General features: G+C 41.0%; 1 protein-coding gene across 1 annotated transcript in view; it reads left to right on the top strand.

Moving 5' to 3' along the window:
* The first annotated feature begins 828 nt into the window (after nucleotides 1-828).
* The window catches only part of IGF1 (insulin like growth factor 1), a 68,058-nt gene continuing 50,345 nt past the window's right edge, over nucleotides 829-18,541 (top strand). Inside the window, 2 exon segments of the mRNA XM_042782479.1 lie at nucleotides 829-891; nucleotides 6,235-6,391. Coding sequence (XP_042638413.1) covers nucleotides 829-891; nucleotides 6,235-6,391 — 220 coding nt within the window.

Raw genomic sequence — 18,541 nt, 5'->3', positions numbered from 1 at the left:
TCTTTTTTTCAGTTGGCCTTACAGCTCAGCAAAGCCTTAACCTCGTCGCGGGCAAAAAGCATGAGCCAATATTCTAAAGGGAGCCCATTTCGCTGCTGCCGCCCCTGTTGTAGGATCTAAGGAATGAGATCATCCCTCTGACTTGGCAGCTGAGACAAGGGACGACCCCAGCTCTGTGTTGCAATCTAGTCAACTCCAGTCATTTCAGGGTTAAAACTGTAGGGTGTGCTTGCGGGGGTCTTTTCCTCCTTTTAAAATTGTGCATTGGCTCTAGAATATAAAATTTCCCACCCCTCCCCCATGTGTATACCACGAAGGTGTGTATTCACAGATGTGTCTTCATGCGCAGTAGAAAGTTAATCAGAGAACAGATACCTATTTTCTGTGGCAGAATAAGTACTTGAATATCTGCTAACCCTGTCACTAACACACATTCTTTTAAGGAGAAAAAAAAAAAAAAAAAAAGCTTCTGTGCTCTAGTTTTAAAATGCAAAGGTATGATGTTATTTGTCACCATGCCCAAAAAAGTCCTTACTCGATAACTTTGCCAGAAGAGGGAGAGAGAAGGCAAATGTTCCCCCAGCTGTTTCCTGTCTACAGTGTCTGTGTTTTGTAGATAAATGTGAGGATTTTCTCTAAATCCCTCTTCTGTTTGCTAAATCTCACTGTCACTGCTAAATTCAGAGCAGATAGAGCCTGCGCAATGGAATAAAGTCCTCAAAATTGAAATGTGACATTGCTCTCAACATCTCCCATCTCTCTGGATTTCTGTTTTGCCTCATTATTCCTGCTAACCAATTCATTTCCAGACTTTGCACTTCAGAAGCCATGGGGAAAATCAGCAGTCTTCCAACCCAATTATTTAAGTGCTGCTTTTGTGATGTCTTGAAGGTAAATATATTCTTACTCTTTGAAGTCATTGGGGAATTTTCTTTAGATTGTGTACTGTTTGCTGCTGCCTTAGAAATGTTACTCACTTTAGAATCTCATTGTTACGGAACTGGGAGTTATTTATAAATTGCTGAATATGCAATTCTGTGGGATTTGAAAAAAATAGCTCCGGGAGACGGATGCATTTGCACAGCTATCTATATGAGTAGAAACTGTTGCAAGGTACTTAGGCTAAATCCTCCACTTTTGCACGGCTTCGGTGCTGTCATTACAAAAGATTCCTGTAAATCTCGTCTATGGCTAAGGGCTACAGAACATGGATATGAACTTTGGGATTTTTTTGTTTCTTTCTTTTTTTTTTTTTTTTTTGCAGGTGCAGATGTTTTATTTTTAAGACTGTGTGTGTGTGTGTGTGTGTGCGCCTGTGTGTAACTTGTCAGGACCTTATTTACAAGGCATGTCAGAAAGGAAGAGTTACATTTGAGATGATGTGGAAGCTTTTAAATATGATCTTTGGAGCTAAGGTCCCGGAACTCTCTGCACTTTTGCCCAGAGAGTCAAAGTTAGAGTGAAGTTTAATGTGCTCTTCCGAAAAGAAAAAGAACTCCTTGACAACTCTTGCTGACCTCGCATAGTCGTATGATTTATACAAATGTACACAGTAGACGCAAAGCAGAAACTTTTGAGCAGCTGCCTGTCCAACTTGACTCTTTTGAAGAGGACTTTCGTGGGCAGAGTTTTGCCTTGGGATTGCGTGTCGTAAAACTCTGATGTTTATGCTCGCTGTTGTAAAGTCTCTGTAGGTAAATTTGGCTGCCGTTGTGGATGCACTAGCTTCTGGTTTCCAATCACTGGCCCTAGTTCAAGTTTCCATTCTCAGCAAAATTATATCCTTCAAGACGTGTGTTTTTTCAATTTGCAAGCACTTTTAAGCAACTGTCACTGGCTCTGCTGCTGCAATTGCCTGCAGGCTCGATTCATAAAACGTCCCTGCCGCTTAATGCAGCATTCATCCACTGCTTTCAAATACTCCACCGCTAGGACTTTGCTTGGTCAAGGAAGTGGCTTGGGAGTTAAGGATACTCCCTGGTTAGGTACCTGCGTCTGTCCTTGAGATTCCAAGACGTGTTTGCCACCTTGCTTTGAATGAAATGAAGTCAATATACAGCTACACTATGTTGTCCGGCAGCTGGGGTATTTTTCTTCCTATTTAGAGGATCTTGAAAGAGGCTGGAGCGAGTTGTCTCTGCATTCATTACATTTGAGAGGTTGTGTCCAAATGAACTTTTCATTCTGGGCATGCTAAACTTCTCAGAAGTGGGGCTAGCAAGCAATGTGTTACTTTTCCCTGTGCTTGAAGCAGGAAGTGGCTTGGGGGAGCTGCGTGGTCTTTCAAATGTAATTTCAGTGAGTCAAGGTGCCCTGCCTAGAGGCAGCAGGACTCACAGGCTGATTGTACACTGACTCTCAAGGTATTTCCTAATGCATGGGGCACTCAGAGGCAAGAGGACAAGACAGAGGACTGGAGCTTGGATCACTCTCTGGGCAGCTCTAATAGACACATAATGGAAATCAGTGGCTTGATTAGGGGGAAAAGATTGACTCAGATCCCAGCTGTGCAATGTGTTCATTGTTTGAATGGACAAACGGCAGTTTACCGAGGCTCACAGCATACCTGCCTGGGTGTCCAAATGTAACTAGATGCTTTCACAAACCACACCCACAGAGCAGCACATGTTTTTAAAGTGCTCAGTTTTCTAGTCACATCACACTCATAATACCCACCCTGACCTGCTGTAAAAGACCTGGAACAAACAAAAATGGGTACACCTACAGTGAGTATTTTCTTATGACTATCGTCCTCAAATATTCCTGGGCATTTTCATTGTAGCCCAGACATCTGGAGTCAATTGATACTCTGTTTATTTAAGATAAAAAGAAGGCTCTTCTAAGATTTGAATCTGTGAATGATGTTTGAGGAAGAGTACTCCGGATTGCTTTTTTCTTTTCTTTTTCTGCTTTTTCCTTCCTTCTTTCCTATCCTATCTTTCCCTTTCCCTGTCTTCGTTTCTTTTGTGTTTCGCGAAATAAAAAGGCAAGGAAATGATGAACATACGGGTCCAATTGTTTCAAACTTTTCAACTCCTAAGCAAGTTCATTATTGTTTTCCCTTTGGGGAACATAGCGTGATAAAGTGTCTGGTTCTCTGTGGGGTGTACTGGACTGTTCCCTGAACTAAAGGAGAGTGTACTAGAGGTTCTATCTGGTGCGAGAACGAAAGAGCTAGTATTTACCTGCAAACATAACTCAACAGCAACAAAAGATTGTGAAAAAAGAACTTAAGTTCTTAAAGGCTGGAGGTTTATATATGTTGTTGAGCTTAAATTGCTATAACAGAAATAACTATTAAAAATACAGCTTTGACATCTAATGAAGTTCTCAGGTCATGAAAGCTATGAGTTGAGTGATTTCCCCTCCTGGATTTCATGACCACTGAAGAACTTGAAGGCATCTGTAAGTGCAGGCATTGGCATTCAGCATTACTATAAGCTCAACAGAGAAGGGAGGGGTGGAGAAAAAGGACGGGGAGAAGAACGTACATTCTAGAACTGGCCCTTTGCCAGAATGTGGGGGTATGTCCTACAAGATCAATTGTGGGTTTGCTCTTTTGGGAAGTGCAATGAAGCCCATCTGTTGAGGTTTTCATGGGAAATATTGAAGAGAGAAAACCCATTACTTCTTTTACAATGGAAAAAAAAAAAAATGAGGGCTGGCTGATAACTGTTTCTAGGCTAGGTGGAGGGTAGAGAGTTTCCACATAGAAGTCTATTGAGAAAATGGAAAAAATATTCAGTCAAGCTCTCTCACCTCTTTTCTTTCATGTCCATTATTCATGATAATTTGCACAGAGGGTGCTTTTCATCTTCAACTGTTTTACAAGCATTAACTAAATATTTATGTTGTGTTAACGAGAGTCAAGGGTTTGGATTCCCCCCCACACACACACACACTTGCTGGGCTGAAGGTCTGGCTACAAAAATGGAAAGAAATCTTCAATAAAATGGTCAAGCAAGCTTTGCCACTGATGTACAGCCATTGGGTTGAGAGTTCACAGAATGCTAGGCGGGTAGTCAGAAAATAAATTTCTGAATCACCTTCTTCAGGGTTGGATGCACCTGTCACTATTCAAAATCCACTGCCACCGAGTCAATTATGACTCAACAACCCTATGGGACTGTGTAGGATTTCCAAGACTATAAATCTTTACAGAGAAGCTCATGGGGGTTTGAACCACTGACCTTTTGGTTAACAGCCAAATGCCTTAACCACTATGGCACTAGAGCTCCTTTTTATAACTACAGCTTCCAGCCTAACTCCACGACCCTTCTAATTGGGTCCCTTGCCTACCATCCTGCCAGTGGCTCTTCCAAAGTTGCTGGAAGTAGACACATCCAAGAGAGGCAAGGCTACTTACCTCAGATGGCTTCCTTGAAGAAGCCACCTCTTTGTGCCACAAGTAGCGATACAGAAAAACTTAATGATCACCTTAGCACCCTTTCTACTTCTGAGAGTGAGGATGGGGATGAGCCACGGGGATCTGGCTTCTTCTGACAGGGCCACAATTGGCTGTCCATTATGGGCTAAATCACACCCACAGGGTTGCTCGGGATACTATGCTATAACATGGATACAGTGACATGTAAGTCCCTCCAGGAGATGAAGTCAGAATTCCTGTGACCAAAAAAAAAAAAAGGCTTTTTGCAGGTTTTGAGCTCAGTACCTATTCATAGAAGGCACTTGCTACACGTGTGCTGATTTGATATTGGACTTGACACAAGAGGCTTAGAATGCAGAAGGAGTAGCAGTCTTCCTGGGATGAGTTAATTTCACTCCTAAATCCACCTGGTTTCCCTATTTCTGAGTTTGTTTTTCCTTCCAAACTTCCTTGTGGTTGAGTTAACTGCTGATATTCCCCAGGTAAGAAATCAGTCTCTGCACCCCACCCCTGCCTCTCTTTTTTCTCGCTTCCTCCTCTTTCTCCTCTCTCTCTCAGAGTGGGGGGAAAAAGCTATAAAAATTTATAGTATTTCTCAAGTTTTCTTTTCTTTTGGCCATAATAAAATCTTTTTCATCAGTAGCTGGGGAATAATATTCTGCTTAATTTAATGTTCTAGTCAATAATGGAAGGAGCTCTGGTGGCATGGTGGTTAAAGCACTCAGCTGCTAACCAAAATATCAGCCATTCAAACCCTTCAGCTCCATGAGAGAGAGATGGGGCAGCAGTCTGCTTCCATAAAGATTTACAGACTTGGAAAGCTTACGGGGCGGTTCTACTTGCCCTACAGTGTTGCTATGAGTCTGGATCGACTCTACAGCAATGGGTTTGGGTCAATAATGGATCATATGCCCTCTGTGAGTGCCCCATTTTTAAAGAATTTAAATTAACAAAACATATTCGGCCCCAAATCCATGCTAAACACAATTAAATATCTGCTGTTTCAGAAAGTTCCCCCAGCCTCTCAACGTGCTTTGGGCTCTTCATTATAATAATAACACTCATCATTTATGTAATAAATGTTCTTGAATGAAATGCTCTCATTTCATTGTAATAGGAACCTATAGAGAAATTATACTGACTCCATTTCTCCCCCAAAGACAACTGTGGTCCAGGGAGGACTTCTCCAAGGTTCCATGACAGCAAGGGGACTCAAACACTGGTTGTCTGATGCCAAGACATGCTCAGTCCACGACACCCAGAGGCTTCTCCTGTACTTTATTGTACTTGTGTGTGAGGTAGTTCTGATTAATGACAGTAATGGAATAAACCAAAACCCACTGCCATCGAATCTATTCCAACTCATAGCAACTCTATAGGGCAGAGTAGAACTGCCCCAAGGCCGTCACTCTTTATGGAAGTGGACTGCCACATCTTTCTCCTGTGGGGCAGCTGGTGGGTTCGAATCACTGACATTTTGCTTAACAGTTGAATGCCTTAGCTGCTGCACCATCAGAGCTTCTAATAATGGAATACTGGAGGAAATTGCACCCTGCATGGTGCAAACGATTTTGCGCTTGACTGCTAGGCTTGACAACCACCTGGGTTGGTGGTTAGAACTCACCCAGACACTCTGTGGAAGAGAGATCTGCCAATCTGCTTCTGTCAAGACTGCAACTAAGAACACCCTGTGTGTACTGTGTAACACGTGGGCTCATCATGAGTTGGAATCAATTGGATGGCACCTTTTCTTTTGGCGGGGGTGGCGAATAATGCACTCGTGTCCCACCCTTACTCCTCTTCAAGGACCAAGGAGCAAACATGACCCTCCTTCTGTTCTTCTGCAGGTGAAGATGCACAGCATGTCCTCGTCGCACCTCTTCTACCTGGCCCTGTGCTTGCTCACCTTCACCAGCTCGGCCACAGCGGGGCCCGAGACGCTCTGCGGGGCTGAGTTGGTGGATGCCCTGCAGTTCGTGTGTGGAGACAGGGGGTTTTATTTCAGTAAGTAGCCCTCCCCCTCACCGCGCTCCTAAAGGCTGAAGTATATGGCTCTGTGGAATTACAACCGCACAGAGTGTGTGTGGGGAACTGAATGACTGCCAGGGGCTGGCAGCCGATGTCAGCCCCTGAGGTTCCTCACCTTAAAGTAAGCGGAGTGCCCAGTGGGGCTTTGGCAGGTTCTGCAGATTTAGGATGGAATTTTCCTCCTTGACAGTTTGGCTTTTCACTACTTCCTGCTGAATGTTCCATCAACTGTTAAGGCCTGCCCTTGCTATTGTACTCCATTCAATGAAAGAACAGGACAAATGAACCCTGGGGTATTGAGTTCTGGGAGTTTGAGGCCTCTGGGTGCACATACAAACATGTGGAAGTGTGTAGACCTGTTTTAAGTGCTGTGTAATTTAGGGTTCAATAATAAGATTCTTCAGCCATGTGTACTTGGAGAAAGAATTAGGGGACACATCTCAGATGTCCTCATGTGATATGAAACCACCAAGAACTGCCAGAAGGTGAACTTCACTCACAGGCATGTTTATAAATACGCAGGCACTCTCTAAAGGCAAACTGTACTAATTTGTCCTCCATGGAATCAACCTTGGGTGGTTTTTCTTTCTTTCTTTCTTTTTTTTTTTTTTTTTAATTTGTTTTGTATTGCTCTCCTTTGCCATAGCTCTTTTCTGGGAGTCCCCAGGGAAATTTAGAGCGGGTAAGAGATCTTTGACAAGTGTAGGGCCACTTTTCCTATAAGTGGATCTCGGTGATTAAAAAGTACACAGTCAGTGAAAAAGTAGGCAGCCAAGTCAACGGTTGCAACTAATAAACACAAACAGAAGTCAATGCTGCCTAAAGGAACTGACCCCCTAAAGATCTGCCTCAAGTGCGTCCATCTCATCGTACATTCCAGGGCAGTGAAAGATTTAAAGCCTGATGCTCCTTCTGTATACCTCTCTGGAATTTCAGAATCCAGAGAACTGATGGGCCTCAGTGACTGTGAATCATTCTTAAAGGTTCATATCACTCAAGTGGAGACAGGTTGCCTCAGTGAGCCACCAGGCTTTGAATAGCTCCTGTGATGACTCATACATTTCAAGTCACTCTCAGCTTCTTCCCAGATGTCAGCCTTTCTTTAGGCAGGTGTTGTATGTGTGTGTGTGTGTGTGTGTGTGTCTGGAGGGTGTGTGTATAACAGTCTTGGGGTGGGTAGGGGAGATGAAAAGGAAAAGTCTGGTGGGAAACTAAAGATTTGTTCTCACTGTGGATTTGATGACAAATAGCCTTTAAGTGACTAAACCAAACTATATAAATAAATAACAAACCAAACCCACTGCCATTGAGTCAATTCTCACTCACAGTGACCCCCGTTGGGTTTCTGAAGCAGCAACTCTTTACAGAAGTCGATTGCCCCATCATTCTTCCACAAAGCGGCTGTTGGGTTTGAACCACCAACCTAGTTATCAGTGAAATGTATTAGGCACTGTGCCACCAGAGCTCTTTAAACGACTAGTGGCACAGACTAGAAAGTTCTTTCTACCACTTGAATGGGCACATACCCTTTGCTTCCAGCCAATGCTTTAATTGAGTGAATTCACTTATTTTCTGGCAATAAACCACTTTTATCCAGTTCTCTGTTACAATGCAGATGAATAAGTTCATCAGGTGAGTGATTTTAGAACAGCAGACTTATTTTACCTCTAAAAGAACCTGCAGAAGGTAAACATGCAACATCAGCATCAACCAACCAAGGGTTGCAATTATTCTATGATTTGCTGCTAGTGATCTGCATTAAAAAAATTCTCACTTACTATGCCCAAGAGAATTTTTTTTCCCCTGATAATCCATTTGTGCAATTTCTTTTGATGCAGTTCATGAGGTAACTGCCAAGCCTACGAGCATCCTCTGTTATGAAGTTCAACATGACAAACTCCAGATTTCTATGCACAGTGCACAGAAACTGGATCCTTCTATGTCTGTGACGTTTGCTTTAGATGAGACGTGAGAATGGAAAGAATGATTTGGTCCCAAGTAACTGCATGATGCTTATTTATATATGTTTACACAGACACTTGAAAATATCAGACAGCTAGAATAGAAACCAATTTCAAGGCCTGGAAAAGGTGCTTCATTCCATTACTACAATGATCAATTTTTTGCAAATGTTTTTTTTAATTGTACTTTAATAACATGGAAGGTAAGGTTATACAAGACAACTCCTGATGTTTAGTTTATGACTTTGAATGGAAAGTGAGTTTTTAAATCCTAGAGGATTATGTATCATTACTGTCAGCATTGTCATGGGGTATATGTGATTCATATGTTCTGCCTCATAGAATTCCATGATTTATGTTAATCTCTTGCCTGACATAGATCCTCATGAACAAAAGTTTTTTTTTGTTTTTTTTAGTTTCTAGTCAACTGTACAGTTCTCTTTGTCCAAGAGAAGTTATCCCTTTTGAATTCTTTAATTCAAAACAGCTATAAAACATCTTGGGAGCCCTGGTGGCACAATAGTTAAAGCACTTGACTGCTACTCAAAAAGTTGGTGGTTCAAACCCACCAGCCACTCTGAGGGAAAAAGATGAGGCTGTCTGCTTCCATAAAGATTTATAGCCATTGGAAACCCTATGGGTAGAGTACTTTGGAGATGGACAGAAACAGTACAGTTACAGAGATAATTTTCCTATGAGATGACTCTACTCTGTCCTGTAGAGTTGCTATGAGTCAGAACCAATTCTTCCAGCACTGGGTTTTTGGTTATAGAACATCTGTTGTGTGTAAGGCACTATACTAGACATGAATGAGATGCCTGGAAAGATTGAACTTTCCTTCTTGAACTTGAACTTTCCTTCAAGTAACTCACAGTCCAGTTGAGAAGTTAAAAAAAAAAAAGTGTGTAAGTATTATCAAATGTCATAAGAGAAAAATAACCATGGGAGAATAGATTATAGTTCTTTATGCTCTTCCTGAGTTTTCTGGAGAATTTTTTGAATCACTTGCCTTTACTAGGTTCTATTCTCCCAAGAATGATGTCCTCTCAACTTGTTCCTTGATACCCAAGGACATGTATATTCACTTTTAAATCCCAGTATCTACCCTAATACCTGACTAATATAGTAGCTGTCCACATTTGATTGGTGAGTTGAATTGACCTGAATCTAAATGAGTCCAATTGAATCTAGTTGAATCCAATTAAATTAAATGTGTTACATGTTTGGGATCTTAGTCATAAAAACCATCAAGAGTTCGTTTTTGTCCACTACTTGGGACAATTCTCATCTCAAATCTACCCAGTTATTTGACAAAACTGTTTTCCTTTTATTTATCTGAATACAATGTATACTGACAAAGACTTAGAGACTGCATTTGGTCATCCCCAAGCTACACTGATGGTCTACTTTGTGTCTGAGCCAATTATTCTCACAGGCATTAGCTGTTGTCAACAAATTTTATTGAGTTTCCTTTTCATCCCTTAAGATTTATTGTGTGTGGAGAAGTCAACTCTAAGCATTTACGGTCTTAGAAATACTTTTCAGAGGAAAACAGTCTTCCCACCTCTATCTTGTATCAAGTAACTCTTGTTTGTTTGTTTTTTAACCATTATTTTCAGAGTTTTATTGGGGCTATACATTTTATGTTAAGCTACTTCAATCCATTTGGGAAGTAAACATGGATTTTTTTTTTTTTTTTTTTTAATAGTGGAAGGTAGTTTCTGATCTTAGTTTGAAATTCAAAACAGTTCAAAGAAAATAACCTCAGCAATTGCCTCGTTTTTGCCCAATTCAGAATATTTAACAAGGAGAGCGTTTAGCCCTGTTAGAAACAGAGATGGTCTGAATAGAAGTTTCTGTGATGCTTATTTTGTATTGATTGATCCAATGTTGTGAATGAGCTCATATTTTCCTACAAACCCAAGCTCTACTAGAGCACAGTAGAAGCACTTTCTAGATTATCTGTGCCATGAACATCTTCCCAGCGTCAGTGGAACAGTTCATCTATAATTAATGCAGCTTCCCAAGGCATTTTATGAATTGAAAGTTCCAATGAAGAACTAATTACTGATTCTTCCCTATGCATCAGAGTAATAGAGGCTATCAACCAGCCTTGTACTCTCATAATCCTGTGAGAAAAATGGCGGCGTAATGGATGTGAAAGCATGTCAGGGAAGAGCTAGCTATTATCTGACCAGATTGATGGAGCTTTCTAGAGGATGGCTTGTTATAACCTCATTTTATATAAAACTCAGCAAGAGGAAAAGAGCTTCAAGTGAAATAGAAGTGAAGCTTGCCATAGATTTAATTTTTGACAGTCAGAGTGATTAACTATTTTAACCTGCTGTTTGGGGGCTGGTGGAATTTCTCTCCTTATATGTAGTTAAGAAATTGATGGACAACCAGCCATTTTGGATGGTTTCAATTAAGGGTAACTAAAAGAAAGAGAGTTTCTGGGGTCCTTTTTAAGTTTTAAGAGTCTATAAACAGACCCTTAAATAAACTGTATATGCTCTACCTTGGCAGTCTGGTAAAAAGGAGAAGTAAATCAATTAGAAAAAAAACATTGGATATCCTTTGGGCTATTCCAGATTTATAGCTTTTGTAAAACATACTTCCAAAGCATAGTTATTAAGAACAGGTCTGAATAAACAAATGGCATTCTTTATGTGTTAAAATATACTATTTTGTGTAGAGCTTAAGTGAAACTTTGCAATTAACTTTCAGTATTATTGATTGCAATGACCCTTCTAGAGTTAGGTTATTATTATTAATTCAAACCTCTTTCATTTGAAATATAGTGCTCAGAAAGCTGCTCCCAGACCTGTCATTCATTAGCCATATAACTTTGGCAGGCATTTAAACTTCCTGAGCTGAAATGTTCTTGTCTATAAAATAAATGGATTTTGTTAAAGTAAATGAACTCTTCTAACTTTAACAGGCTCGTATTCTAGGTTGCAATTAACAAGGATTTGGTGCTTTCAAAAAAGGAGAACTTTAGGTTTAGGTAGTGACCAAAGCATATTTAGTCTGTGTTGCCTTCTTTACATAGTTAATGTTGGCCCCAAAGATAGGAGTTTCCACAAAAAAAAAAAAAAAACAAACTTGAAGAAGATGTAGCTTCTTTTGTGTTGTTTTGTTTTAAGCTGAGTTTCAACTCCTCAGGGATGGAATAGAGCTCGTATAGAACCAAATACATGCAAATCTTGTAGCCCATGGAGCATGTGCTTCATGAAAGCAGACCACCATGTTTCTTTGCTGGGAAGGTCCAGCTGACAGCTTTCCCCTTTACATTTTCTCTCTCTTGGATGTGAGGGCAAATGAGTAGGTCAGTTTTCTGTTGGACTCTATTAAATTAGAAGTGATGAATAAAATCCTATAGATCTCTAAACCTTGACCGAAAGTCTTTTTTCAATCTATTGGCACTGACTTTCCTGCAATTAAAGAAGAAAGTGTGTGATTTTGTGCATTCAAAGACGCATTCACTCCCTTTATGACACTCTCCTCCCTAATGGAGAATTATGAAAAGCAAAAGAGTGAAGGTTTAAGACCAGAAATTTAGCCTCTATTGGCAAACATCCCAGGTTTGAATACTGGCTTAGAACTTACTTGGTGGGTGACCTTGAGCAAGTTACTTAACCTCTTGGTTTCCCAATTTCTTCATCTATAAAATGAGACCTTTTTATAAAATGAGTAAAGTTGGTGTTTGGATTAAATGAGTTAGTATATTACAATATATTAATTTAGAATACTGCCTGGCACATAGTAAGAACCATATACATGTTAGCTATTATACTTATTTATTCCCTTCTAGGACCACTTGCCAAATCTGTTGCAAAGGATTAGGTATCTGAACAAACCAATTAACTATATTCTCATTTCCTCTCCTTGGGGGCAGCTGATGTAACCTGTTATTGATAGTAACAATTACATATGATGGTTATATTAGTAACATGAGCAAGAAGATTGTCTTATGTTTGCCTCATATAATTAAGTTTTCAAAAGCACTTGTATTGATGTTCCCACTTTGTCTTTACCCTAGTCTTGGTGGGTGAGGACTATGCTTCATTGGACAAATGAGAAATGCAAGACACTGTGATTCTGTGACTTACCTTATTGAGTGGATCCAGAAACATGGTCAAAGTCTCTTGTCTTCAAAACGTGTGTTTGTTTGACCGTCTGTGTTGTTTAGAGAACAAGGTGCTTCAGGAGAGGGTGATGCTTCTAAATCCCAGTCCTCTTCTAAAAGATAAGAAGCAAGAAGAGTTCCTGGGTGACTCAGTTGATGTCAAATACTTCCCTGAAAGGAAGTATGAAGAAGACATCCATGACCCTGTATTTTACCTTCTGGAAAAACAGAGGGAATGTTAGTAGAATTTCCTCAGGGTGCTTCTTTGATTGAGGAAAGGGTTCTTTGATTAGAAGCTGCTGGTGCCCAAGAGCCTTCCCAGGCTGGATTCTTGGACCCCACTTAGACACAACACTGCTGTAGCTCACTGGTGGGCACCAGGACATGCAGTAGGATCTGGAGAAGCCTCTTATCTGGCAGACTTCAGTGTCTTCTGCCAGCAAACCTAAAATGTTTAATTTCTTACAGCTATAGGAGCTCTGGTAGCATAGTGCCTAAGGCACTTGACTGCTAACCAGAAGGCTGGCGGTTCAAACCCACCAGGCACTCCTCAGAAGGAAGGTTGGGCAGTCCTACTTCCGTAGTGATACTGCCTCGGAAACCCAAGGAGGGGTCGCTATGAGTCGGGGCCGACTCGACGGCAAATAACAACAACAAACAACAACATGACTTATGTTGTTTCTTTCTCAAAGACCTATTGAAGAAAGATTATTTGTTTGGATCTTTCATGGGGGTCCTATGAGAGAGAAGGTAAAAAGGGAGATGGTCACAAGGCTCTATAATCCAGACAGGGGACAAAGTAGGGACACATTTTCCCCACCTCACAGTGAAAAGAGCTATGGCGGCAGCCAAGTGTTTGGATTCAAGACTTCGACCTGCACAGGTATCACTCAATCAGTTGTTTGAAGACCATCATGTCAGAATGTCTCATGTCTTAGGCAGCTGATAGGGCAGGCATTTGGGATCCCAGAGAAAGTTTGAGCATTCTGCCAGTTCTATGGGTCTCTCTTTACTTTGTCCAGAAGTCATGTGCCATCATGTGTGCATCCTTCAGGGCCTCCGTTAGAGCCAACCTCATCCTCCAGCAGCCTCCACAGCAAAACATCTGACACACTGAGAACAGACACAAAGTCTTCCAAAGGAGATTGCTCATTGTTCTCCAGGACGGGCTGCGGAACTTTGCTCTTTCATGCAGCCAGACATCTTTGACACCACGGTGGCAAAAATTCATTTTGAATCGAGCCGATGCCCTGGCAGAGTTCCATCCTGCACCTCTCTGTGAAACATCAGCAAACTCTTAGAACCCAAGGAATTACTTTTGGTTGCCTGGAAAGTTCAAATCCCTGGACTTATTAGCTGTTAAACTAAGGAGATGACAACACGGCCTTTTGTTTGTCATTATCTATATGCTAGATCATGCTTAAAACATAGCAAAGAGCTGTTATTTGACATGCAATTCCTTTATTGCAGTGAATTGTATGCCTATTTAATGCATTGTTTAGTCTCACATTGACTAAAGCCACTTAAAGAAGCACTTGGCAAGCTCCAGCTTTTCATTCTTGGCATAGCTGCCCCTCTTACTTTCTCACTAAACCTTAAATACCAAGAAAAACCCTTCACTTACTTTACATCTGGCATATTGTTTTGTGCAATTGGCCAGAACCTTTGCACATGGCCTTCTGCATGTGTCCAAAGGTAATTAATGGCTTTGCAATTTTTGATCAACAGCAGCATGGAAACAAAGAGAAACTGTGCAACCAGCGGGGACCACATGGTCTTTTAAATTAAAACCTTTTGCATTAAATGCTCAGACTTTCCTCAGGGATAATGATTTCCTTGCAAAAGAAGGCATGTTGTAGCCCCTGGGAAGCCACCTAAGAACCTGATTATTAATTAAGTTTACATTACGCTAATATCTCTCTCTTGAAACTATCTGATTGTTCAAAAGAAGTAAAATTGTGGACAGCTATAAGCTTGGAAGGCCTTGAAAAATAAAATAGCCAAAAACTAATGTTTAAGATGAGGAGTCTGAGACCCAAAGAGTAGAAACACATTCCAGGTCGCACAGCTCATTAGTGGCAGGGGTAGAAGGGGATATCAGTGAATTATTTTCTGATTATACTGCAGTGTTCCTCCATTTAGCAGTAATTAACCATGTTTATGTCAAAGTTGGAGTCCCTGAGTGGACTGGCACAAATGATTGACATGCTTGTCTGCAAACCAAAAGGTTGAAGGTTTGAGCCTACCCAGAGGTGCCTTGGAAGAAGGCTTGGCACCCACTTCCACAAAATCAGCCACCAAAATCCCTACCGAGCACAATTCTGCTCTGACACGTGTGGGATTGCCATGAGTCACAATCGACTGGCCAGCAACCGGTCTATGTATGTGTGTTTATTTTATTTTTGTTAAACATCAAAGTGACCTGGTAAATTGAAACCTATAGGAGAGGCCTCCAGTGGAGCACAGCTCCATGAACAAAGATCTTGTTGATGCTTTTATTCCAATAAGCTCACCTAAGCCTTAAGTTAATAATTTCATTTCCCTTGCTGTAGAAATTTGCAGGCATTAGAGCGATTCCCTGTCTGTCTCCTATAAGGTGCCTAAAGCCTTCAGATCAGGCGTTCCAAGTCCACTTAAGGTCATAATTTAGACTATTATTGTATATTATATTATTCTGGCTCTTTGGTCACTCTCTCCAATGTCAACTTGGGTAGAACTCCTCTGGAATGACTTAGCAAAGCTGTGCCCCTGGAAAATCTGAAACAGTCTGACGAGTTGTTGGCCCAGCTTTTTCGCTGGAGATTTCTCTGGGGGCCTTAGGCCAAAAGAAATTTACACCTGATTTTTTTTTTTTTTTTTTAAACTTCCAAGCAAATGCTCGATGGATCTCTTCTGACTTTCTTCTTTCATCTGTTGTCTTTATCAAGTCCTAGAAAGGTTATTTGAAGGGTTTTGTTAAACTTGGAATAAATCTCAGTTGTAGAGTCAATTCTGTGACTACTGCTAGGAAGATAGGACTAACTCTGTGCCATTTACCCTGATGAAATGGGTCTTTCATCAGAGGCAAGTGATTAAGAAAGTCTTCACTGAGCCGACCCTTGTGCAACCAACTACTAATTATCTCTGAAACTGGGGAAGGGAGCATCAGGAGTTAGAATTCTGCATTAAACTCATTTGGGAGACACTGTAAATTTTAACCTCCTCTTTCCTCCCATCCCTCCCCCTTGATGTGATTTTTAAATCCTACTTCTTTCTCATACTCCCCACTCAACTTCCCCACCTGTGCCATCGGCAACAGTTTCTCGGCTTCAGCACTATTGATGTTTTGGGTTGGATGATTTTTTTTTGTTGTGGGTGAGGGAGGGGGCTCTCCAATGCATTTAAAAATGTTTAGCAGCATACCTGGCCTCTACCCAGTAGATGGCCCTAGTACCCTCTTGTCATGACAATCAAAAATGTCTTCAGACATTACAGAATGTCGCCTAGGGGATAAAATCACCCCCAGTGGAGAGCCATTAGACTAGTGAAGTCATCAGAAAGGAGGCAACTAGAGAAGTGGGAAAACCACGAGTGAAAGCAACCCACAGACTAATTAGTCCCTGGTTAGGCAGGAGTCTGTGGACCATCAGCTGGAGTGAGCAAATAGGAAGAGTCACTGGTTTTGAAAGCTTTTCCCTGAAAACGAAAGCTCTTCCCGTAGATTATTTGAAAGCTATTTGAAGCCCTCTCTTTGGCCATGTATTTATGGAACTCATTTTATTTCACTAAGATCAGTAACCCGGTAACCCACTGCTGTCGGTCGATTCCGACTCATAGTGAGACAGTAGAACTGCCCCACAGGGTTTCCAAGTCTAATCTTTATGGAAGCAGGCCACCACATCTTTCTCCCATGGAGCAGTTGGTGGGTTCAAACCACTAAACTTTTTGCTTACCAGCCATATGCTTTAATCACTGCACCACCAGGACTCATTAAGAGCAGCAAGGGCACAGAGAAATAGACTAGAACCAAACTATGTGCTTCAAAGTGTGATTGTGACCACCTGGAGCAAATGAAAATGAAGCTGCTTAGCTTTGACCTCAACATTTGTGGCCATTCCCCATCTCAGTCCCAAAATAAAATAAGCTCTCAGTTCCTCACAAATGAAAAGACCTGGTTCATAGGTGGTGACCATGTTTTTTCTCCTCTCTTCTTGTGTCTTTCTATCTGAGTATTGTCATAGTCATTTCATTGCTCAGAAACCACCTCACCAAAAACCAAAAAGAGATTAATGAACTACTACTTTGGAAGTCATAGTTCCACATTTGGGTCCCACCCTGCCTAACAGACCTTGGAGAAATTACTTAATGTACCTGGGTCTTACACTGCTCATCAATAAAATGAGAATATATATATATATACACATACATACACTTCAGAGTTGTTTTGAGGCTCAAATATGGAAGGGCTTTAAAATTAAAAGGATTATCCAAATACTGTAAGTCATTATTAATAGATTGAATTGAATAGGATAATTTGCCTATCCCCTAATCACAGCCACAAATTAGTTCAATGGTTCAACTTCAACATGACCTTTTGCAATAATTATAATCTAGGAAAGTTCGTTTGGCAGTGTATCTTCTCAACCTTTTCAATTAAAAAGAAGAGTCTGTTCGTATTTCCTACTCTCATGTCACTTTGCATTTAGAAGCTCTCCCAAGAGTTAAATAATGGATCTTCAGGATGTTCATTTAGTATCACCACTTGTTTCCTTTCATTTGGAGGAAACAAAAAAGAGATGGAGCCTATCACTTTTCCACACTGAGCTTACTTAAGGAGTATGTCCCCCACAAGGTGGTTAGGTAGCCACGAAGGTATCACACGTAGGCAAAAGATTCCCATCCTCTCAAGTCAGCCATTGGTGATTTCTGCTTAGCCTCAAAAAGCAGTGGTCAGCAGCGGGAATGTACTCACTAATCAGAAAAGTATCTTTGCACTCTCAGGTTGCCAGTCTAACTGCTTCCTGATCACAGGCTGACTTAAGAGAACTGATTTGTTTGTTTGTTTGTTTGAGACTGGTTTTGATTAAATAAAAACTGTGAGTTTGATCACAGTATGAGCTGGTGACCAGGTGATTTTTCTATTCCAGAGGCCTCACAACCACAGACTCTCAGAGCCTCAATATTTGATGTAGCAAAGTCACTTTTGAACCACACATTCAAACACTGGTTACTGCTGCCATGAATTTCATATTCTCTATTTTATTTTGAGCTCTTTTAGAAGTTGCCATTCCAGATGTTAAAGTTCCTTGAAAACAGACTAAGTGCTTAATTTTTTTCTCTCTTTCTTCTCCACAGTGTCTAGTGTTGGGTACTTAACTTGATCATTAAAAAAAAAAAAAAAAAAACCCAAAAAATATTTCCTTTTAGCAGTCCCTAGAACATACCCAGTGATTTTCCACTTGCTATTACCACTATTGTGAATCTGAGATTAAAGATCTTAAAGTTAAAATCTATCTGAGGTGTCACTTCTTGGGATCCCCTTCACTGTTGCCCCCTGTGAAAACTTCTCCTTGCTCAACAGACAGCTGATTCTAGTCAACAGGGAGTTTTCTTAAGGGCTACCACAGGAGCAAGGTGCCATTGGTGCCACAGTGGTGAAGTGCAGCTGCTAACACACCATCTGCTCTGTGAGAAAAAGATGTGGCAGTCTGCTTCTGGGAAGAAGCCTTGGAAACTGCATAGGGCAGTTCAGGTCTGTCCTCTAAGGTTGCTATAAGTACAAATCAACTCCATGGCAGTGGGTTTGGTTGGCAGTTACCACAGGAGTTATTACAGATAGGTTCTACCTATGGAAATGATTTTGCCACCAGAACCTCCACTCAATAACTCTGTGCTACCTAGCTAAGGTTACACTAAAAGAAGTGGTGGTAGTTAAGGGAAGGCCCATGATGAAGAGTACAGCTCCAGCAGATAAGCCCCAAGGAAGGTATAGCAGATGGAGTACTATTCCTTATATTGTTGTTGTTGTTGTTATGTGCCATCGAGTCAGATCCAACT

The sequence above is a fragment of the Orycteropus afer genome, unplaced genomic scaffold, assembly GCF_000298275.1.
Source record: "Orycteropus afer afer isolate SDZICR_OR568_19922 unplaced genomic scaffold, OryAfe1.0 scaffold00334, whole genome shotgun sequence".
Taxonomy (NCBI): domain Eukaryota; kingdom Metazoa; phylum Chordata; class Mammalia; order Tubulidentata; family Orycteropodidae; genus Orycteropus; species Orycteropus afer.
Note: the sequence above shows the minus strand (reverse complement) of the source record. Positions and strands in the feature narration are given on the sequence as shown.